Consider the following 25,467-nt stretch of genomic DNA (forward strand, 5'->3'; position numbering starts at 1 on the left):
ATGTGTGATTTGGCGAAGACTGGAGCTGGGGTCTCAGGAGTATACCCCTGTCATGACACCCAGGCCAGCCCTTCTTACTGAGCCTGTCCCTGCTTGTTTTCCACATCCCTTTGGGTTGGGTTTCCCATAGGGCAGAAGAAGATGGGGTGGCCTGGCTCACTCCCATAGAAGCATAGGTTAAGGCAATGTCATTGTTCAGTTGCTGAAGGGCCATGTCTACCTGCATCAGCTCAGTGTGCTGTGCAGGATGTGATAACTGGGGCACGGGCCAGGCAGCTGCGATGACCCTCTTCTTTCCTCCTGCTGCTCACACAACCGATTGTTGATCTGAATTGCAAGGTCAATGAAGACATCCAATCCTGATGGGGTTTCTCCTCAGGCCAGCTCGTCCTTAGCCTTTTACCGCAAGCCCTATCAGAATTGCTATAGCGGGAACACCTTGTTCCACTCTGTATCAGTTGTGAGTCAACAGAGTTGTGCGGCACAGGAGGCAGCTGTGACTTTGCCCCTGCCAGAGTTTCCATAGGGTGCTCTTGGCCAAGGGGATGCAATGGAAGTCATCAAAGACTGTTGAGATCAACTGTAGGAAGGCATTCTAGTTGGTTAGCAATGGCTTATCACCATCCAGTGAGGGGAAGGCCCGGTGCAATGCTTCCCTGGTCAACAGGCTAATTACCAGGCCTATCTTGGCTTGGTGGGAAGAGTAAACTTGTGGGTGAAGTAAGAACAGGAGGGGGCCCTGAGAAGCTCTGATGTTTCCCAGCGAAGCATTCTATCATGGGAATTGGCATTCCTTGTTTGGAGGGCAATGGGTCTGAAGCACACCATTCTCTGAGGGAAGCTGAAGTACTTGTTCCCACAGCATCTGGTTTCTGGTTGTCAGCTGCGTCATTTGGACCCGCATCTCTAGGTTGTCTGCCTGAAGGTGGACAACCCACTCCAGTGATTCTGGCACTCCTTGGGGAGGGGGAGCTCTGCTGGTTCCATCATTCCCCATGGAGCAAACCCCAGAGGAGTTAGAGTGGCCTGTGAAAACTATCACAACTGGTACTTGGGTGGTTAACCTTAACGGTCAGAGCAGGAGTCAGGAGTTGACCAAAGGCCAGAGCTGGATTCAGAGTTGGGAGTCAAGCCGGGGTGATGAGTCAGAGACCGGGGCAGGAAACAAGAACACGTCAGGGATGCAGGAGCCAACAACAGGTCAGGATAGCGCAGCTCAGAAGTCAGGTGAGAAGGCAGGGTTTGATGCAGTAGCCAGTTGGGAAGTCATCCAGTTTTACGGACAACTTCCTGTGCTTCCTTCTAGATTAAATAGTACATCCAGACCAATTGACAGGGCTGGGTGCTCCTCCAATCAGGACACCCAGGGGTAGTGCCTCTGACAGAACCAGGGTTATATTAGCCACTCAGCCCACAGTAACTAGCAAATGCCTGAGGATGGTTGGGATGCAAATGTTGCCTAGGAACCTGGTTCCTGACCCATGAGATCCTCACACCCTGCTGGTGTGATCTAAAAGTTCCCTAGTGCGCTTTAACATAGTACTATTTGAAACAATTCTATGTTGACATGCCCCTAGGGAGCTTTTAATTCCACCAGCATGGTCTACGTGGATCAATTAATGTGCAACATATTAATGAGCTTTAGAAATCACACACCACCAATATGCATTGCTGCCCCATGTATACAAGACCTTATGCTCCTTAAGATGGAGATAGACACTTCATGGGATTTTTGAAAATGCCTTGCTGCCTAACTTCCACTGAAATGAGGCACCTAGGAGTTTTTGCAAATTTCCCTGTTGGGTTATCTACGTATATAGGTACCTAAATACTTTTTAAAATCTGGCCCCATGTCACTGGAATAAAAATTATCAAGTGGGGATATCTGAGCAGAGTCAGCTCCCATGACTTCCATGGAGTTCCATTCAGTTCAACTATAACAATATAATATCAGTTGAAGGATGACCTCCAAAGGTTTCAATTCTATTGATGCAAAATGTTGGAGGGGAGATGGCTGAGGAAAAGAATTTCTGAAGAAATTAGACCAGTCCAGTGTCTGAATCCCTTTAGGGCACATCACAAGACTCTCCTCTTTGATAAAGCCTTCCTACCATAACTGGATTTGGGTACCCCTCTCCTTCCCTCACAAAAAGAGAGCACTGCTCAAGAAAAATGAGAAGAGCACATGCTTCCATGAAGTTAATTAGGTATATTTTTATGTTGATCTATTTTACCTGAGAAGCACTTATCACTGTGGTGCTGGGTGCTATAAAAAAACAAGTTACAAATCAAGAGATCCTTTTCAAAATTTGAATCTGAATTCAGACTCAAAAACCCCCTCAGATTCCCTACACCCCATGACACATAAAACTAAGGGCATTTGGATTGGTATCTTCATTGTTAATAGAGATAACAATAGCACTTTGAAACAGTGAGCTCCAAGACAATTTTCCAAGTGAACGGCTATATGATAGAAAAGTACATTAATTGATTAAGTAAAAGTTTGCTCTCCCAAACTGTTTGCAAACTTTTTTCAATTTTACCACAAAAATGTCACAACTCAAATAATAGCTGTTCCTCTGAGCTCTTGTCCTAGTCTGTATAAAATAATGCGACAATCTAGGCAAACTATATTCCATGCTGTTACTTTTCTAACTTTTAATTTTTAAATGTGTCACTCTTTTTGATGTATTTTAGGAACACATAATGTTGATTTAGCAGCAATCATCACCTACAGTTTTTTGTTTATGCTCTAACACATTAATCTACTGCACAGTGCAGCACTGGAAATCTTCCTATGAACTGCAGTTAAAAAATAATATGACACACTTAAATTCCTACTAAGTTTTAAACACACATTACCTCCCTGTTAAGCATGTACATGGTGCAGTGCTTAGTAAATAACTTATGTATTTGTTATCGTCAGTCTTGTCACTATGGACTGGTTATTGATAAATTAGTGTGGTTAATTATTAAAGAATGCCAAGCATGTTCCAGATTAATGTAATTACTTCTGGCTTCCTAACCCCATGTGCTTAATGCGATGGATCCCAACCAGAGGCATAGTCTCCATTCCCACCATATTGATTAATGACACAAGCAACAGGTTATCCTCTCCAAATGGCCAATTTATAACCAATCTGCATGCAGAATTCTCACTTAAGTTCCGTGCATGAAGGGGCTGCAGGCTCATGCCTAAAGGCAGTAATGAGACTATTAGATCATTGAGACTAGAACTGTGTGATTTCTTCATTCTGAGAATTGAGTTTTCGTTATTCTCCTTAAATCTTCCTCTTCTATGCACCCACCCACATAAGAGACGCAAAAATATAGATTAACATAAATGCTGCTTCTCGAATCAAGATTTTTCTTGTTTGCTTACTTTGTGGGATTTAGTAAACTTAATACTTATTTGTAAAACATGTTAAGATTATTGGATGAAAGGCAATATAGAAGTGCAAAGTATTGTTGTTATTATGGATTTTAACTGACCTTTATAATAATTTCACACAGAAACTGAAACAAATGCATTTTCATTTTGTTTGTCAGATCCACTCTGGGTCTCAAATGTGTTGCATTTTATGTAAGATTTTCACAGATTTTGCACCTGAAAACTTTTTTCATCTGCAACCCTAGTCCTCTCATAGGGTTACCTAATCCTGGCAAAAGACTGTGATTCAACAAATTACTGGTAATTAAGCAAATTACTTTAACTTTAAAACACATGCATATGCACATACTTAAGTGTTTGGCTGAATAGGAACAGACTTAAAAACATGAATTTATGAATCAGGGTCAAAAGCAACAACAAGACTGGACCTTGCAGGTTTTATAATCCCGAGTCTGAATAAGTCTACAATAACAGAAACTTCCCTTTATGGTTTTTTCGTTTTTTTTGGTCAGTAATCTGGCTGGGGTGGAGTGTTAGCACAATCTATTACAATACAATTTTTAACATAGCATTTTAAATGACTCTTCTTACCAGTTGCTCTCCTTCTACACCCCATGCTGCATACTGTAAAACTGAATCCTCTACTTCTGGAGGGTTTAACTCCCAAACTTCCCTTGAAAAAATGTAAACATTTTTACTTGAACACATTAATACCACCACATTTTTTTAAACATTGAAACTTAATCATATTGTATTGAAAAAACAAAATGACTTACCTTGTATGTATGTTATAAATCACATATGAAGCTGTGTAAGAATAATGAAAAACCTGTAACAAGACAGAAAGATAGATCCAGTATTTACAGCTCTCATTCAGTGTGAAGAACATATTATATTGCCAATATTTATCATCTTCCAATATGTCCATACATTTGTTTCCTTGTTACCTAAATTAAAGTTTGTGTCAGTATTAATTATAATTAATAGGTCTGAAATATGGTTTGAATGCAGTATGAAGAACAGTGTTTGGGGTGTACCCCACTGTTCTAAAGGTACAGTATGGTTAGTTAATTTCATCAATCACTAAACCCATGCAAAATGGTCATGCAAAAAAATCAGGCAAACTTTCCCCTACTGCAAAATAATTCCCTTGTTTGAGAAAACAATACAAATTACTAGGAAGAAAATATTTTCTCTCTTACAAATATATACCAATTTATAGTCAAAACCAAGGCTTAAGTCTGGACGTCCCCGTCAGTTCTGTAACTTTTAGTGGACATAGATATGTCAAATGACAGCCTCCTGACTAGCCCATCGTGGATGGTTACAAACAGAATATTTAATTGGGAACAATATAATAGCAAGGAGAACAGACAGGTACAAAATAATACTCCTACAAAAGTATTCATTTAGGCTAAATTAACTGACTCCTAAAGACAGAAGTGTTGTGTTTTGCTACAAAGAGTATTGGAGGGTTGAAAATTAGGAAGACGTACAGGAAGATTATGGGAGAGAGAGATAGTGTTACGTAATGAGAATCAAGCAAAGGGTTTTTATCTGAACAATCAGAATGCAAAGATGCTATAAAACATCTACTGCAAAATAAGAAAATAGGTTGGTAAAACTCTACCTAGCCACACTGAAATGTATCTGAGGGTTATATCATGTTACTATGTATTAGTCAACTAAAATCTGTTACACTTATTTTGTCAGTCCTCATAAGAAAAATAAACCCTCAGATAGACAATGATAATAAAACACAAGAGGCTTTTCCTAGTTGAAAAAAAGAAGGACTACATTTAAGTAACTAGATAAACAAATGAAATCAATCTCAAGAAGATGGTTTATAACATTTATATTCTCTATACCACTAAGATATCTGCATGCATTTGACAATGAATGAACAACTTAGATTTCTATTGTAATAAAATTAACAGAAAAACATAGTAGGAAACATAGTTATGAGCTACTTCTTCTTCACAATTAACATTTGAAAGGTGTGAAATAACAATACTGGTTTAAACTTTCTGGAACTGTCATCTCTGCACTGTGCAAGGCTAAAACAGGACCACCAGACCTAAAGCTGCAGTGGGCACTGGAATTTCAACTCAGATATTGAAGAAAGTGGCTAGACTTTTCTGTGACTCACTCTCCCACTCTGTGAAATAGGAATAATGATATCTACCAACCTTTGTGAGGTGTTTGGAGATCTACAGATGAGAAGTGCTATATAATAGCTAAATCTAATCATAATAAAACAATAACGATAATACAAAGGGAACATGGGAGAAAGGGACACCTGGAAATGTGGATATCACTATGAAGCCATCTCCCTCAAAGAATAATGTGCTAATACAACTGGGATGTTGTTTTGGGAGAGTGGGATACCTCATAAGATACTGAATTTTAAAAATAAAATAGGAATATGATTAAAAATGCAATGTCTTATGAAGTACTCAAATCCCCTAAAGGCATTATCCCAACTGGGTTAACAGAGAGATTGCTCTCATTGTGACAACCATATTTTCAAATTTTGTTTTTCCCGGGTATCCTTTGAATTCCAACAGAGAATTAATTAAAGGATCCATAGAGACACCATTCCTCTTAGGAAAACTACAATTCCTTGCAGGTTCCTATCTCCACTCAAATAATAAATTAAATATAAGGGTCCTTTTCTTCCCCCAAGGAAACTACAAAAATTAAGCCCCTTCCCTGACCACACACATCAACACATAACCGTTTAGGGTATTTATTGAGCATTAGTGAAATATTAAAATCCAGAAAGATTGTTCTATCCAATAAGAACCTCAAATCCTTTACAATGTCAGCCTTCCCATTTTACCTTATTGGGCCTGTGGATGCTACTTACATTATAAGTAAATTTAAGCTGATGCCTCAAGGAAAATTTTAAAAACATTCAATTTGGAAGCAATTGTTCAGCAGATTTACAAACTATTCTATATTTTCCCCACATTCTTCATTACTAAGGATATCTGGTTGGAAATGGAACTGCTGCCATTTTAGGGCCTAGTTCAGTCACCTTTCCTGACAGACCTTTCCAGGACAAACACCCTGACTCTATGAGAGGTCCCATAGAAAACAATCAACCTATCAGTTTTGGTGTCTGGAGAGTCTATAGCACCAGGAGAAGAATATGGAATAAGAGTTGATGAACTTGTAATGAACAAGGGCTGTTTCCATGAAAACTAAACAAAAGATAGGCAAGAGGATACTGAAAAACATGTATGGTGTGAGTAGGCTATCCACATCAATAACTCTTTAAAATAACTGAATGGAATTTAAAATATTTTAATTATGTAACTTTTATATCAAATATTCTTTATTTAATTTAAGACAGTTATGTATGTTTTCACAATAAGTACCAAATAAAGTGTTAAGTGGAGTATGTTTAAGGAAGAGATGTAGAACTACAAAGTTATTTTGATTGATAGGTTTAACACAAACTATTATTACATACAAAGTGAAGGGTATTTTATATTCCATTTAATTCCCTCTCCTTTTTGTTACTTAAAAATCTCGATCTAAATATGTATGAGCTTTGTGTTGAAAGTATCGGTGTCTCGAAAATAATTCCTACAGTTGGAAGAAACTGACATTACAAAAGGTTATTTACAAAGGAATCTTGTCATTTTGCTTGAATCTTTCATGCTTGTTTAATTTTTTTAAAAAAGAAGCACTATTCATAAATAACAAATAGGATGACTGGTTGTTCATACTAGTTGTAATAGCCAGACACACTAAAAAAATCACTGTCTAGAATCAAAATATTTGGAGGTTCAAAGTGATTTCACTCTTTAAACTCTCATTGCTATAATATGAGTTATATCCTCAGACAGGCTCCAACTGCTTTGTACTGTTGTGGAGGCCTAATGCTGGCTTAACCAGCCCCTTTAAGATTTCACTGATGTTAGGGAATCTTCTGGTTGTACAGAGATGATGCAGTGGCTCCTAGGCCACTCTTCTCTTGACTCCTAGCACATGGGGAGTGGTCAGGGAAAAGGGGGCATGGCTGGGATATCCGTATTCCCTTTTGGAATCAAGAGCAGCTAGCATAAATCAGAGAAGCTCTGAGGTAGGCTTTATTTATGCTGGAGACTGGATTGGCAACCAGACAGGCCCAGGACCTGCGGGGTGAAGTGATAGCTTAACTCTATTTTTGTCCCCTCTCACCAGACTTGCATTAAGCTCAGCCCAGACAGACCAGAGAATCTGACCCTGTATAGCTTTCTTTGTGAAGGTTGTTTCATCCCCTTTGTAAGATTTAATGCTAAATTATCTGATTTTCCCTTTCACCTCTGCATCCCCAAACATTTCTTATAGTCCCTGCCTTCTAGTAATTATGGTGGTGGCTACAAAGCATGCTCAAAGACTACATCATGATTAACCTTTCAAACATGTCACCTGAGTTACCTTAGCAGTAATTCTAACGGACTTCACAGAAGCAAAGTTCACTAGTATATGATGAAAGAAAAGCATACCAAGGAAAAGGAGGGAAGAACATAGAGAGAACAGAGAGAAGAATGTCCTGCTATGTATAAGGAAGGCAATGGATGAATGGGAAAGCAGGGAGAGCCTCTTGCAGATGGGTCAAAGAGGGAGGGGCAATGCAACCTTACTTGTGTTTTAAAAAGTTAAATACAGTCGGATCATCTCTGCACCATTATGCTCAAATCTTTATCTTGTATCAGTTTATTCACTGGGGGAAAGTGAAGAAAGGACAGTGGCCTGCATTTTTCAACCACATTACTGTATTTTTCAGAGAGGCCCCTATGAGGATATTACAGTGGGAACATGAAATGTACATGTCCCAGTATGGGATGTATGCTTGCCAAGGCTCACTGGTCTACGGCAAATAAATGACATTGGACATGTCTGCTGTGATATGTTAGAAAATGTTCCCCCCATTAGCTGGCAATGTTGATTTAGAAACTCTGAAAATGGACTTTTAGATAAAATAGATAGCATATGCCCCCTCTGAATATTTTGTTTATTTTTTCTCCCACCACTATGCACTGAGTAACAGCTGTGGATTCTACATGTAACAGCTACTGAATATTACATATTTCTTCTCAAAAACAGCCCTTCGGAGTCTTCCATCAATTTGTAAAGTGAACACAGGCTTTCATCTGAGGGCAGTCAACAATGGGGGAAAAATTCCTCTGCATTTATGTATGAGAAATCAACCTAAAAAGAACTAATATTACAAAAGATCCAAAAGAAAAAGCAGCTTTAAGACAAACAGCTCCAGTCAAAACACATTAGAACAACAATCTGTTATTCAGCAAAGAGTCAACAATAAAAAAACTTATCAATTATGATCTGAACCTTCAATCAACATATTGTCCTAGTTTTTAGCAATGCCCTTTATTTTCTGTGTGTCAAGGTACATCTTAGTCTTGCCGGGGTTCCTAAAAATGAATTATTGTCATGGAGCTCAATGCATGGTCTAACAGAATGTAAGTGCAGTTTCATGGCTCCACTAATTCTGTAATGTACACCAGGAAATATTCAGTTGAAAGGAGTGATTTAGAACATTTCTCAACAGTGAAGTTTTTGAGCAAAATACAGCTAAGAGAACCCAACTAACAACACCAGCTGTGAGGTGATAAGTGTCCTCAGCTCCCATGGAAATCAATGGGAATTGACAAAACTAAATTTTCCTGAACTCAGCTCACATAAGAAAAATAATCTAAAACTAAAAGAGGTTTGTTTTTTACAGTCATCGTTACTGAAGCACATATTGCAAAATGAATAGGAATTAAGAAATAAAGGGAATGAAAACACTGTAAAAAGGAAAAATAACAAAAAAGCTAAAAAAAAATACCTTAAAATATATTCACTTCTTCATTCATCCATGAACACTCACCACTGAAAGATCTACACAGTACGGAAGTAAGAAGACTGTGCTGTTATCATATTGATTTGGTTATTGCCATATGTAGGGAACGTTGGTTGTAGCTGTTGATGTGCTTGTAGAAGCAGTGACAAAGTGACTTCATTTTCAATTTTTTGTTACAATTAAAATTTCAAAAACTTTTTTGATCATTGACTTATGTGCAATTTAAAAGATTTTAAGAACAAAATGTTCATTATAATCATCTAGCCTGGTCTCCTGCATGCATAACACAGGTCATGGAGCCTCACCCAGTAATACCGGCATCTAATCCAGAATAAAACGTCACAACATTCCAAGTACTTTACTTTTATTAGACAAAGGAAAAAAATGTTTCATGTTTTGACTCTGGGAGAAAAGGCAATTGGAATAAAATAGAAGTCCCCAGCATAAGCAATAAACTACAAATAATACACACGTACAGAATAACAGGTTAGAGAGAATAGAAAAGGAGCAAAATAAAAGACAGGCATGAGACTGGCATGAAGGAAATATTGTACTATCACACTTATGATGCAATCAGAACAAGATGAAATGACACAGCAGATGGTAATTGTGACAAATAACTTTGTTTCCCTTTGGGTGCAAAACAAGGAAAAAAAGCAGATATTTATCATTCCTCTAAAGTAGGAACATTTTACAAGGTTCATTATGTATGTTAAATGTTTTACACCCAGAAGGCCACAGTCTGCTTTCACTTTTGTTGTATTTACACAGGTGGGATTCCAGTTTAAATTACTCCAAATTTGCACCAATGCAAATGAGAGCACAGTTTGTGCAACGTGCTGAGGTCCAAAATAAATGTGTGTGAGAGAGATTTCTAGACACCTAATTCACTTATTAAAAAACATTAATTCTGTTCACTCACTTGGGAGATGAACTGCAGATACCAAACCCACTTGAGGACAGATTCATTCCTTGTCTCTCTACTTCAGGAAGCTGAGTTAACCTGGCATGAAACTGGTCCTTGCTTTACAGAGTCAAGATTCCAAACAGCAATTTCTCCTCGCCCTTCTGCTCCAAAAATATAAATCAACATTCATATAACAAACTTCCATTTCTTATTTACTTTGCGTTAACTTAAGGATATGTGTCTTTGCAAAGATTACAGTGCAAAGAAAATGGAATCAGTACCTAATGTGCCGAGACAGAACTTCCAGAAGGCAATAAAAATGATATATCCGGTTCTTTCCTTTGTGTTAAAAGATGTGTGGCTTCTCCATTAGTAAAACTTGTGATGTAGTTAATAAGCTGAAATTAGTAGCAGCATGTCTATTGCCCAAGGCAAGGATTCAGCTCATAGATGAATCCTTATTCCATTTTGGAATCTATCTACTAAATAAATTAGTAATGTCATCAATATCTACACTGAAGTTAAAATTCACCTTTTCTTGACGCTGTATTAAAATTCCTCCTCCATTTTAAACATGCACCATGTGCTTACCAAACCTAACTCTGTGGCACTCTTCAGCACAGGAGCTGATATTAAAGAAGATTTAAAAACACTGAATTTAGCAATGCCAATGTTGGAGTTTACTATGATCCTATAATGAGTTATTTGTGTGCACAGAATACAATGTCAAGTGAAAAGTGAGCTTTGCCATTTTAACTTCAGAGCTGCAGGCACATTAAAACAATATGGATAAACTCTTGGGATGTGGATGAAGAGCTTTAAGAGACAAGACACTGAATCAATAAAGGCTCAACTTTGTTTATCTTGAAAATTATGGGCCATGATTCAGCTAGGTACTTGAGCACATGCCTAACTTTAACCACCCGAGTAGCCCCACTGATTTCAATTGGGCTCTACTAAGTATTCCAAGTGAGGAACATGCTTAAGTACCTTGTTGAACTGGGGCTTGGACCCCAATCCAACAAAGCACTTCAGCATGGGCTTAAATTTAAGCACCCACAGGCTTCAATGATAACAACACAGGATCAAAAGTTTTGCAGGATCAAAGCCATGATCAGCAGAAAACAACTGTATTTTGTTAACAAATGAAAGTGGTATTCAGAAGGAATTTGGACCCAGACTTGTAAATCTTATTCATATGAGTAGCCCTTGCTTTCATGACTAGTCACATTGAGGACAATGGGGCTTCTCTAAATAATACAACTGCCACAGTTAGTGACACACAATCAGGTTTTGTTGATCATGGCCTTCTCTAAGGCCCATTGAAACCATTGGGAATCTTTCCAATGACAGCAGTAAATGCTGGATCCGGCCCCCAAGGACCAAAGAGACAAAGACTCCACAATATCATTTTTTTAAAAGAGGGGTTTGACATTTTTCTCTTTGAACACCATTATTCCTGCTCAGTTTTGAGTCTCATCATATTTATTCTGATCTCCTGAAACTGACAAGAAAAATTACCAGATTTTGCCAATAGAATTGTCATCCTACTTCGCTGAAAAAAATTCATACATATTCAGGTCCACTCTATCTATGCCCACCAACCAACAGGCCACCTGCATTCCCAGGATTCAATAAATTCACCCATCGAGAAGTTCTTGACAAACTAATGGAGTTTTGACACAAGAATTGTGACTCTGACCCATGCCTTTCCTGGCAGGTAAAAGAGAGATATGAACAATTGGTGCCACTCCACAGTGAAATGCCCAAAACACCATTCAGAGAAGGAATCTTCCCTTCCTCCTTCAAACACTAGTCTGGCCAGCACCAAAGAAATCCACCATGGATACATTATTTCTAGCAAACTACTGCCCAGTGTCAAACCTGCCATTCCTGAGCAAGCTCATAGAGAAGCTAGATTTAATTAGGGGAATTGGCATTCTAGACCTGGTAAAACCTAGATTCAGGCATTCAGCATTCAACATTGTAGACCGTGAGATACTGCTTTTTCACCTGAGAGGGATAGCAGGCGTCCAGAGTAATGCATTCAAATGGTTTGAGTACTTCCGGGATGGACCCATTTAATGAACAGTTATGAGAAACTGCACCTCCACCACTACACTTCTTACTTGTGGAGTCCCACAAGGTTCAGTTCTCTTTCTGGTCCTTTTCAATGTTCACATACAATCGGTAGGTGAACAGGTGAGATGACGTGGAGTCAAATGCCAACAATATGCTTATTCTTCATCACATATGACCACACAACTATGCACCAAGATGGCACAATACTTGGAGTAGTTCAGTTCATGGATGGAGAACAGCTGGCTACAACTGAATCCGAGCAACACAAAGGTGCTGCAGATTATCAGAGGAAATATTCTGAACAGTATGCAGCCATGGTGAAGTCTTCTTGGTCGAAAGTACACATCCACAGTTGGCCAACTTGGTCCATAATTTAGGCGTACTCTTGGATTCCTCACTGACAGTAAACTCTCAAATAGCAGCATCTGTGAGTAACATTTTCTATCATCATCAGTTAGTTAGGAGACTCTGTCCTATCCTGACATGGCCTCATTTCTTCATGCCTTCATCACTTCTGAGTTGGACTACAGCAAATACAATGTACATTGGCATGAAACCTTCAACACTTAGAAACATTACAAAATGCTGCAGCACATTGCCTCATCAACACAGGCTACCATGAGCCTAGCAAATCGGTCCTTCGCTTTTGCTTTCTATACTGGCTTCCCACAGAATTTTGAATCAAGTTCAAAGTCTCAGTTCTTATCTTCAAGCTCCCTGGTTTGAGCTCAGGAGACTTAAAAGACCACCTAAAGCTTGAGGACGAAGATTGGCATCAACAAACTCTACTAAAACAAGACACTCCACCGCAGATGCTTCTCCCATTGGGGAGAGAATGAGAGAGCAAAGAACACATGACAGATGTGTAGTCACATGGTTAATTCATCACAAGACGAAATTCAGTTACTACAGTGATGAGCGCAGTATACAAATCTATATAGAATAGAATAGTATTGATATCTGCCTATCTAAACCATCTAGCAGTTGTGGCCTTTACTGATGCAGTATCTTATTTCTTAAAACTCTATATGCATTTATGAAGAGTTAATGCAAACTGGTTTGATGTGTTTGCAGCACTGAAGTTAAATGACAAGGTCATAACTTTGCAAAGCATCATATTTATTTGATTCAATCAAGATAAATTACTTGTCATGATTGATAACAACCATTGTATATCATTGGTCATAATTTATGGATAGTATTAACACTTTTGGGTATGAAATATTGCCAGCCATAACAACTATATGCTGCCAAGCCAAAATAAATATAAGAAAGAGTCATTTCTAGACACCTAATTCATCTACAAGAAAAAAGGCTGTCAAGTAAGCCTAAACAAAAAGGCACATCTAGAAAATCTGCTGGAGCCTCAACTGCTCTGTGTATCATTTTTCACTAAGATTAATTACCTCAAGAAAAAGACATCTACTGTAGAGTGTTAATTAATTCACAATCAATTAAACTCAACTCAACTCACCAGCAGTATAATATGATACAAGCTACAGTTGAGAATAGCTGTGAAAACTTGATGTTTACTGCTAATTTAAAAACTAAGATATGTGGAGATGCAGCTCAATCATTTTTGAATACATAACAATTTAAGATGAGTGAATTATTCAAAATAGAATTTTCACATTACTACTTTTGAAAGCCTAATAGATTGCTGTCATTTGAAATTCTATTAGTTACACTATTATGTCAAATATGTTTCTTTTTGAGTCTTATTTGATGACTTAATACAAATAAAATATGGAACTAATTCTGATCTCACTCACCTTACACCATTATAAATCCAGTATGACTCCACTGAAATCAATGTTACACTGGTGTAAAACTGATGCAAGATCAAAATCAGGCCCCACCTAATTCCACATAACACCTTCCTGTCTATGAGATATAATACTTTATACTGTAGCATCACATTCTAGCTATCTATTTTAAATATACTTTAAAAATTGACTTATGTTTAAAATATATTTTATTGTATACAGACTGTTTTCTTCTCTTATACAGCATCCCACTCCTCAATATACTATGCATGTATAGGAGCCAGACTAATTTGGAATAGAAGAAGAGGAAAATAAGAAAAACTGGGGATTCAGCTCTCATGACAAAACCATGAATTTATCTCCATTGTAGATGGAAACCTTCAATTTAGGAGGTTACTCACTCACTGAAGCCGCAGCCGTATGTGCAGGATATGGCTTAGGAGATACTTGATACCAATACTTTAAATGACGCTCCCTCTTCCCCCTACCCCCAAAATTGATCTAGTTGGGTTTCACTCCATGGAGGCATCCTTTAGTCGTTTGGGCACATCTTTAATTCCTTGAGATTTATATTATTGAGTCAAATCTCAGCTCTGGAATTATTGGCCCACGGTGGTTGCAACGCACAGCCACATTGTCCTTGAAGGAGCTGAAGGAGGGATTGGGGTTTTCCAAGCCATAATTCTCCCCTAGGGCATTTTATGGTGGTTCAGCCTTCTCCTGAGCTACGTGCAGCCTGCTCTCTCTGTTAGTGCAGATGGAGATTGGAGCCAAGGCCCAGTCTCCTTCTCAGCCTATGGGGCAATGTGGTTCCCAGGCTTTGCAAGCTGTATACTTTCTAGGATTTCTGTAAAGGAGGTTGTGTGACGGCAGAGAGAATGTTGCACTGGTTTGAGTGAGCACACTGCTTTATACAGGATTATTTGCAGAAGCATGCATTAGCCTACCAAGGCAAAACATTTTTCCCCAGTGTGTAAAGAATGTGAGAGTCTCAGATTAAATTAGAAATACTTTTTCTTCCAGGCTATATATACTAATATGTGCACTGCATATGGAATAAAACACCCGGTTTTTGCAGCATAGAACTGAGCTGCAGCTGCTCTAAAATGATCATATAGAAAAGGAAATCAGGATATGTGATGAGACAATTTGGGGAAAAAAGGCACTGGTCTCAATTTTATATCTTCTCCTCCAGCTGATGCGGCTCATATAGGCATCAGTCAGAACAGTAAGTTAGGAAATATCAGCTGCTCTTTTCATATCTGATTATAAATGACATGGGGAGGAGAAGAGACCCAGGAGAGCTGAAGAATGGAGCAGCAGCAAGAAGCATGTGCCATGGGAGACTGAAAGATATGATGGACAGAGGAAGAAAGGAAACAAGGTGAGTGGAAGAAAAGATTTGAACCAGAAGATATGTCCTAGTAAGCAACACAGAGGAAGGGAGAGAAGGAGCCAGAGCTACATATGCCAAGAAGGGAAAGCCAGACAAGAGTACAGAAGAAAAAAAGTAAATATAGAAGAAGCTGAACAGAATTTAATAAAGGCTGTGAATGAAAGAGGAGAAAAATCAATAGAATCAAAGAATAGCACACCTGAGAGAAAGGGAAATAACCTCAAAGTGGAAGAAGAAATGAGCAGCGGGGGGGGTGGGGGTGGTAAGGGGGGTAGAGAGGAATAAGAAGCTTGAGACATATGGGTGTGGTAATTCAAAAACACATGTACAGAAAAGGGCTGCTGTGACCTATGAAGGAAAGCTGCATGAAACACACAGGTTCAGGTACTGCCTTCATGGAGAATAAAAGGAGCAAGCGGAACAGAAGAACAATTTGCCCCAGGAATCTGACTGGAAGCTCCAGTATTTAAATACCTGAGCTTCCGCAATAAGGCAATGGATGTTGGTTGTGTTATTTGGTATTGGTGCTGCTAATTTCTCTGTGTGGAGTTCTGTCCGGAGGGAGGGGGGAAGAGCAGGTGCATTAGATGGTCTTTATGTGGTTGTTTAGTGTAAGTTTTTCTTCCTTGGTACCAATTCAGTTCCTTCAGAAGGGAAAGTGCAAAATTTTCTGGCAAATCCCTAACATGCTGAGGGCACTTAATGATGCTGGACCCATGGTGTCACCTAAATAGAGGCATAGCGTGTCCCTATTTTAGACCTGTATTTATCTCCACTCCTCACAAATCTACCCATCCTCTCACTCTGGGTAAGTTATTTATATTTAAAAAAAAACACTGAAGCAAATCATTAATGATCTAGAAAACATTCTTTATGAGCAAGAAATTATCATTATTCATACAGATCCCAAAGGCAAGTGCTTTACAGACGTACAGGGATAGATTTTGCCCAGCCACTATGCAATATAATGGGTGGGACACAAAATATTCTCCTCACCTTGAACCTTCCGTATACCAGCCAGGCACAAATGGAATCCGTTATCATGCTCTCTGAGGGCACTAGGACACCCAGAGCCACCCTATGGGGTGCAGCAGGAAGTGTGTATGTTGGTGAGCACTGTGAAAACATATGTGTATTCTGCATGAGACTTCACAATGGTCCTGAGTTACTTGTGTGGACTTCTATGGGGTTACTTTGTCTCAGAACCTGTTATTCTGCCTTGGTTATTGTGTGTTTCATTGCCTGCCTGTCACTAAAGCTCTGCCTGGTGTGAAGTTCAAGCTCTGTGTACAGCTTTCCCTACCACTTCTGAAAGCCAAGAGGTTCTCCCTTCCTATCTCATCAGTCATACTGTTACAGCCCACCCACCCACCGGCCTAGGACGTACACCTATTTCACTGTGCCCTTTAGAATCCCAACTTTGATTTATACCATCAAAAGGACTTACTTGTATACTTATGGTCAGATTCTGCTCTGACTTCCATTGTTTTTTATAGCAATGCAAGTTCTATTGTTTTCACTAGAATTATACCTGCTTTACACCAGTGTGAGAAGAGACTTGAGCCCATAGGAATAAGGTACACCAGTCTAACTGGAGATAGATTTAGATCTTAGTGTTAAATTTCCTTAGCTTTGTGATTTAGGAGTCCTCTATGCTCTTCCATTAGGACTTGAGTCGCTGGTGCCACTGCTCCAGTTAACTGAATCAAATTATTTTCCTTCTATCCCAATATAAAATAGAGCTAAAATACCTCCTCTTCTATGCAGTCTACAACAATTGAACTAACAGCCAGTTCCCTACATCAGGACTTCCCATTAATAGTCCTTGTTGCTTGTCCTAGTCCATTGGGTCAACCTACATTAATTTTCTTCTATTGTAACATATTTCAGTAGCAGCCACTGTTGTGTCTGCTTTATGTTATTTTAGCCCCTTTAATGAGGGCAATGTGAAGTAGCCTTTTGTACAAAAGAAAAGACTTCTTCATGATGAGTGATTAAAAGGTCATGATAAAAGATTTATTCATTGAGTACAAGGGACTACTTCATGTTGACCTCAAAAGAATTGTAACAAAGTAACGAATACTTCACACCAAACTCAACTCTCTAGGAAACATCTAATCTGGTGCTATATTTGCAGACAATAAATAGAATTAAAAAGATTAAATGCATGCTGGTGGTTGAGCACCTTCACTGAAGTACTCATTTATTGCCCACTACCCCAGCTAACAACCTTTAATGTACAAAACATGGAGAAGATTTGTTCCTAGTTTAAAGAACACAGAAACTGGACAAAAAGCTGTATGTCTTCATATTTCTTCAACAAAGTGACCTCAAACATCTGTGTATTTGATCTTTTCAATTCCATATAAAATGATGAGTTCTTAGGTATGTTACATTGTAGATGGCCCTTGGAACATGAGAGCGAAGCTCAGCTTAAAGCATAATGAGCAACAAGGGCAACTTACCAAGCAGTGCTTAAAACATTTCTCGAGGACACTCTAACAAGGAGGCCTCGACTTGGCAATCGACTTCAAGGTATTTCAATCCTTTGTATAGAAGTTTTAAAAAAGATTCTGCAGTCTATCTGCAGCTCAGCAGCTGCTAACCACTGTTCTCCAGGGACTCCTATATTCAACACTTCCTCTTTCAACACTTCTCCTTTGTATAATCAGGTGTGTGCTGTTCAGAGCTGCATGTGTAAGGCAGCCAGCAGATTTCCCCTTTTTGTGAATGGCCTTTTTGTCTATTGCTCAGGGAAAATGTTGCCAGTCATTTTCGTGGACCAGAGGGGCCAGTAAAGCAGTGAAGACTCCTTCTTAAGAGTGAAGCAGGGGTGGATTCCTCAGCCATAACAGCCCATGTAGAAAACTAAAATAAGAGAATCTTGCGACTGGACAGCTCAGCACTTTAACTTCACCCTTATCTCTGTTCCCTTGGTGCATCAGGCTTTGGGATAAAGTTTTCAATTATATGATCACATAATACGTAAGTGGTGCCAACCATCCTAACTGGTGTCTGATTGCAGGGTGGGCCAGGAGTTATAGGTTATACCACATTGCCTTCTGGCAAATGGCAGCTCTCCTTCCTTTAAGGATCAAGCCTGGCACCTTTGAAGCAGTGGGTTGGTTCAGTCTGAGGCTTTTTTTTAAGGCTATGACTTTTTGGAAGGATATGACTTGAGAGGGAGGAGGGGAATCAGCCTTTCAATGCAGGGTTCTCCTCATTGGCGGGCGGGAGTAGCAGATAAGAGATTTTTGTCTGGAGCAACTTTCGTCTTATTTTGTTGCTTTGAGACAATTTTTGTGTTATTTGGTGGTAATTGGTAGGGATTTTTATAGCTGTTTCTGTTGTCTTGCCTTTGTATAATGTTCCTACTCTGTCTTCTCTGGTTACTTTTTTAAAAAAGAAAATGACTTCCACTTTTATTTAAACACTAAATGGAATGTATCCAGGAGAGCTATTTTCTGTGGATGCTCTGGTAATGCACCCACAGAACATCACACAGTTCTTGTTAAATTGAGCCAGATCCTAATACTTGTTAAATAATGGCAGACCAGCTTTTGTCTCCTTAGTGCTCTCATCCAGGAGGCAGGCATTATTTGACACACAATGCTGCCTAACTGCAAGTAGGTGCACTAATATCAGGGTAGCGAGGGCTGTTGGTGAGCATGCCACTCCAGGGGTCTCTGAAGCGTAATTCTTTCACCTACTGCTACTCTGGTGGTTCAGTCCCTTCCCTTGCCCCCAAGCAAGCAAGTTAGCAGTGGCTCCTGTAGCCTGAACAGAGGTAATAAAATCCAATGCAGTTTGCTTTTTCCAAGATGGTGCTTTTTCTAAGACATTTTTAAAGGGCATCAGCAACACTGCCGTTTATCTTCTGCATCTATTGCCTTGTCAAAGTAGACAAAGGTGACTCCAGTTTTCAGAGTATGAGTTTCAGCAAAACAGAACCGTCTTTATTTTGTTATGCATCTGCATTAGTTGGTGCCGAGTGTTCTATCAAATGTGTAAGTCATAGGCATTTCAGTACAACTGATAGTGCAGATGGTGTTGCCTCTATTAATATGGCTTTCCTGATAATTAGTTTCATTCTGTACTTATTAGACCTTTGTTCCCTTGTCTTTCAACATTTTAAAATTTTGTTGATGTATTTATAGAATTCCCCATCTGTCAACTCACCAGTTTTCCTGTTTCCATCAAGTAGCATTGGCTTCAAGTACTATACTGCAGTCCTTTTAGGTGCATCTAAACTCGAGGTGGCACATCATGCCAGTGTATTGGCTGAATCTTTTGGTGATCTCCAAGCCTGTCACTTCATGTTGGAGTATGCAGTATAGGTTTTAAGCTACGAATGTTTAAAATAACTAATCAGTGTTGTATTAGGCCTCTTCCCAAGAGCTGTAAGCCAAGCTTGCTCTGCTGAGTGGGTTGACTTGCATTTATGGGAGAATAAATCTATTTTGAGGATTACACTTGAAAAAGTAATTTCTAATCATCTGGGTGTAAAACATACAGTGTAGGTATTCACAGTCTTGGACATTTACTGGTTTAATAAGTACAGCATTTTTCTTATGTAGGTTAAGGACTTCCATTAACCAGTTATGCTACACTAAGCCACAGTCTTTGGTATAATCGATTTAAATCACTCACTCCGGAACACCACATGGATTACAAGTTGACTCTCAAAACCTTGTGACATCTTACTGCATATTTGTTGATCTTCTGCTATAAGCCCATAATCATTTGTGAGAAAGTCAGTGATTTAAGCTAAGGCAGAGTCAAACATTTAGTACATGGTTGATAAACATGATAGGTCAATAGTTCTTGGCCTCTTCTATTTCATTATCCTCAGGGACAATATATAAGATACTTTATAGGATATATTCACTGAAATCTTTTAGCAGCACTTTCAAGGTTAAGCACACTTTAGTGATAACATTTAGCACTACAGTAAACCAGAGTGAAATGTCTAACCACGCATCTACAATGGTGTAAGCTTTCTTTTTCCTTTTACCTTAGTAGGTTTTTTTTTAACCCCTGTTTACTTATCTATCCAGAAACAAAAGCAGATACCTTTATGGAGCCTTCAGCTATGAACTATACACCGCATCTGTGATTTTGTGTGTAATTTATACAACAAAGTGCTTACATTGTTTCTCACTCAAATCATAGAATCATAAAAGCATAGGAGATTAGGGTTAGAAGAGACCTCAGGAGGTCATCTAGTCCAACCCCCTACTCAAAGCAAGACCAACCCCAACTAAGTCATCCCAGCGAGGGCTTTGTCAAGCTGAGCCTTAAAAACCTCTGCAGATACCGGCTGCCTACTAGACATTGAGCCGTTGCTCACTACCCATTGAGCCCGATGATCTAGCCAGCTTTCTATCCACCTTATAGTCCATTTATCCAATCCATACTTCTTTAACTTGCTGGCAAGAATACTGTGAAAGACTGTATCAAAAGCTTTGCTAAAGTTAAGGTATATCACATCCACCACTTTCCCCATATCTACAGACACAGTTATCCCATCATAGAAGGCAATCAGGTTGGTCAGGCATGACTTGCCTTTGGTGAATCCATGTTGACTGTTCCCAATCACCTTCCTCTCCTCCAACTGCTTCAAAATGGATTCCTTGAGGACATGCTCCATGATTTTTCCAGGGACTGAGGTGCGGCTGACTGATCTGTAGTTCCCCGGATTCTTCATCTTCCCTTTTTAAAAGATGGGCATTATATTTGCCTTTCTCCAATTGTCTGGGACCTCCCCTGATTGCCACGAGTTTTCAAAGATAATGGCCAATAGCTCTGCAATCACAACAGCCAACTCCCTCAGCACCCTTAGATTCATTGCATACGGTCCCATGGACTTGTCCAGGTCCAGCTTTTCTAAATAGTCCTTAACCTGTTCTTTCACCACTGAGGGCTGCTTATCTCCTCCCCATACTGTACTGCCCAGTGCAGCAGTTTGGGAGCTGACCTTGTCTGTGAAGACCAAGGCAAAAAAAGCATGAGTACTTCCACTTTTTCTAGGTTGCCTCCCCCATTCAGTAAGGGTCCCACACTTTCCCTGACTTTCTTGTTGTTGCTAACATACCTGAAGTTCTTAGCTGTAGTAACCTTCAGTTACTACACATACAAATTCTACTACCAAGAAAGATTTACCTATAGTCTTGGAGCCTTAAAACTTCAGCTGTCCTGTGGGGGAATTCGTGCCCTGGAGATTCCAAACTAATGATCCCTGGATTTGTTTTATTGTTAAAATAGGACCTCCCAGTTTGTAGGGCAGATGGAATTTTAAGGCTGCAGATTAAATGCAGAGTGGGAATCGAAGGGAAAAAGTGTATTATTTACCATATAGTTTTAGAGTGTGTATGGGCCTGATCCAAAGCCTATTGATATGAACAGAAAATCTCCTACTCATGTAGTGGCCTTTGGATCAGAACCTATGTTGTTATACTAGCCAGAAATATAAAGACAGATACATACATGCAAATAAAAGGAAACAGAAGGAAATGGAAAGTGTTAAAGAACCACTGGTGCCTGCTGCCTCTGGAAATGTTAGTAACCATATGGTCATTCTGTGAGGAATAAAACTAATAAATCAGACAATATACATGTTTTCGATCATATTCCAAAGCTTGCTAGTGTCACACTATCGCCATTCATCCAAGAAAGGGAATTTCAAAGAAAAGTCTGACCCCAGTTCTGGTATTGACACAAAATGTTTCCCATCTGAGATTAACTGTGGGGAAGGTGTGCAGTGTAAGAATTCCTGAGATGAGAACGTGCTGCACTGTGCATATATTTAGAGAGCCTCAACCAGACCAATCCCATCCAAAACCAATTTATAGGAGTTCTCCGACTGACTTCATGGGTCCCAAATCCTTGAATTGCCAACAAGAAGCCAATTTCAAGACATAGCAGTAAGCATACAATTCACGTACTCCTAGAGGCTCCCCCTACACAGGAGGTGGGAAACATTAGGTGGAACTTTTCATTGTGAAGCCCCATTAACATTACAATGGTGAGCACAGGATGGATTGAAGATTCATTCATTCATAGGAATAAGCAAATTATTGCTATTCAACCATCCAGCAGCAGTTACACTTACAAATATCAGTATAACGAGTGACTAAAAAGACCCCTCTACCTGATGTCTTAGCTGCTGGCTTAGATATCAAACAGGGGGTTCCCTTCCAGACATTTGTAATGTACATTATCATTTAGTATATTCCCTTTAAGTAAACATTGTAGGGGATTTACAGCAGATTTAGAAAGTATTTTGGTGCCATAAATTGCAGTTGGACACCTAGTGGGATTTACAAAAGCACCCAAGTGAGTTAGGCGTCTAACCCCCATTGAAATGAGTGAGACTTATGCACTGATTTGCTTAGGAACTTTTCAAAATTACACTTGGTACCTGTCTGCATCTTTAGGAGCCTAAATACCTTTAAAAATCTGGCCTGCAAGCCCTTTTGAAAATTTTCCCCGAAACCTTTTCCAAGCACTCCTAATTGAAAAGGAAAGACACCCCCATAATTATGCACTGAATATCTCCCACACTTGCTTTACGTTTTGACTTTCTATTCCACATTCTGAAGGAAGTTACCCAGAGTAACCCACATTTGACATTTAATTCTTCTCTCGTAATTCAAAGGGGAGAATTAAATGATTAAACTCCAAAGTGATTATATATGCAATGAGGAAAAACATACCATTAATCCTTTGTAAAATTTCAATTGTGGGAGTTGTAAAAATTGTTAAGGACCTTTAATTTGACAAACTACTTGTAAAAAAGTCACACTTTTGCCCTTTAAAAAAAATGGAATTTAAATCAAATTAAACTCCTTGGGTTTTCCAGTAAGCAATGGCTAGCTCATTATAAGCCACTGGCCAGATCCTCAGGCACGGCAAAGCACTGTAGTTCTATTGACAGTGGAGCATGTCAGTTTATATCTACTGAGGATCTGGCTGCATATCTTCTTTTTAAAGCGTTTCATTGGTTTGCTCTGGTACTGTTGTTTATATTTTATAAAACTATTTATTTGTGAAATAATAAATTCCATGGGCAAAGTGGCATCGTTTATTTGTGTCTGGTCTGTATCTTGCTAGTCAAATCCCATATAAGCAATTCAGAAACTTCCCACCATACCAACTTCCTGTCCCATTAGCAGGGTCATTGAAGAATCTTTGTTAGTGATAACATTGCAGCAACCTGAAAAACTCTAGCTTGGCTCTCCCAGACTTTTTTTTTACCTTCTAAGCAAATTTGATTTGGAGTCAGATATGGACAGTAAATATGAAACCATGTGCTGCTATTTGCACAGTGTCTTTTCAGAGCCTACTTTGGATTAACCTTCCCTTATATACCAAACCCAAATAGTTCAGACTGTGCATGGTGGGAGGGTGGAGGCTCCCTGGATATGCAAAAAGAAAAGGAGTACTTGTGGCACCTTAGAGACTAACCAATTTATCTGAGCATAAGCTTTCGTGAGCTACAGCTCACTTCATCGGATGCATAAAGTGCAAAATACAGTGGGGAGATTTATAGACACACAGACCATGAAAAAAATACACATTGTAAGGAGAGTAATCACTTAAGATGAGCTATTACCAGCAGGACAGTGGGGTGGGGGGAGAGAAGACATTTTGAAGTGATAATCAAGGTGGGCCATTTCCAGCACATTTCCAGGAGTTAACAAGAACCTCTGAGGAACAGTGGGGGGGGAGGAATAAACAAGGGGAAATAGTTTTACTTAGTATAATGACTCAACCACTCCCAGTCTCTATTCAAGCCTAAGTTAATTGTATCCAATTTGCAAATTAATTCCAATTCAGCAGTCTCTCGTTGGAGTCTGTTTTCGAAGTTTTTTTGTTGAAGAATAGTCACTTTGAGATCAGAAATCGAGTGACCAGAGAGATTGAAGTGTTCTCCAACTGGTTTATGAATGTTATAATTCTTGACGTCTGATTTGTGTCCATTTATTCTTTTACGTAGAGACTGTCCAGTTTGACCAATGTACATGGCAGAGGGGCATTGCTGGCACATGATGTCATATATCACATTGGCAGATGTGCAGGTGAACGAGCCTCTGATAGTGTGGCTGATGTGATTAGCCCCTATGACGGTGTCCCCTGAATAGGTATGTGGGCACAGTTGGCAACGGGCTTTGTTGCAAGGATAGGTTCCTGGGTTAGTGGTTGCTGGTGAGTATTTGCTTCAGGTTGGGGGGCTGTTTGTAGGCAGGGACTGGCCTGTCTCCCAAGAGCTGTGAGAGTGATGGGTTGTCCTTCAGGATAGGTTGTAGATCCTTGATGATGTGCTGGAGAGGTGTTTTAGTTGGGGGCTGAAGGTGACGGCTAGTGGCGTTCTGTTATTTTCTTTGTTGGGCCTATCCTGTGGATATGGACATTCCAAATCATCCTCCCCCATGCTGTAGAGCTGTTCTGCAGCTGCTGTTTCAGCCTGAGGTTCAGTTAAGTAGCCGTCTGGACAGCCCTTATCCTGTTCTGATTGAAATAAATGGTAAAACTTCCATTGACTTTGGTGGTGCAGGAACAGACCCTAACTGCATACAAAAATACAGGCAGGAATTTGGAGCACACTATTAAGTGTGGACCTCAGGTCTCTCTCTAAATAATAAAAAGGACCATTTTTCAACAGAATCTGTGTAGCGTGCTAATGATGTGCATTTCCCATCCCAATTAAATTTACTTAGTGTTAAATGAACACAAAGAGAAATGGAGTTTACATTCAAACTCCGGGTGGTCTGATAATATTTTAAGAGCTGGTGTTTGTTAAGAAAACCTTTTGTATTTAAATTGTTTGTGTTGCATGTTATTATTAACCACATTGACTAGCAAGAGTCGAGCATGGTATAAGCACAATGCTACAACTGTAGCATACAATAATACAAATCTCTGTGTGCTACTGCTTGTTTATTTGCACTGTGTGCAATATGCTTTATTGTGAATGTATTTGGAGGGTTACAAATTAAATAAAACCCATTACGCTTTCTTTTCTGTAGACAGATCTCTGTCTCTTCATATTTTTCTGAGATTTTT

At 39.2% G+C, this 25,467-nt stretch overlaps 1 protein-coding gene across 2 annotated transcripts in view; it reads right to left on the reverse strand.

Moving 5' to 3' along the window:
* Positions 1–25,467, reverse strand: part of DPP10 (dipeptidyl peptidase like 10) — an 867,655-nt gene that overhangs the window by 92,431 nt on the left and 749,757 nt on the right. For both annotated transcript variants that reach the window (XM_048869243.2, XM_048869242.2), the window contains exons 6-7: positions 4,168–4,220; positions 3,983–4,064 (exon numbers count right to left, since the gene is read on the reverse strand). In XM_048869243.2, the coding sequence (XP_048725200.2) occupies positions 3,983–4,064; positions 4,168–4,220 (135 nt within the window). The remainder of the gene's footprint in view (positions 1–3,982; positions 4,065–4,167; positions 4,221–25,467) is intronic.

This window comes from Caretta caretta, chromosome 11, assembly GCF_965140235.1.
Source record: "Caretta caretta isolate rCarCar2 chromosome 11, rCarCar1.hap1, whole genome shotgun sequence".
Classification (NCBI taxonomy): Eukaryota; Metazoa; Chordata; order Testudines; family Cheloniidae; genus Caretta; species Caretta caretta.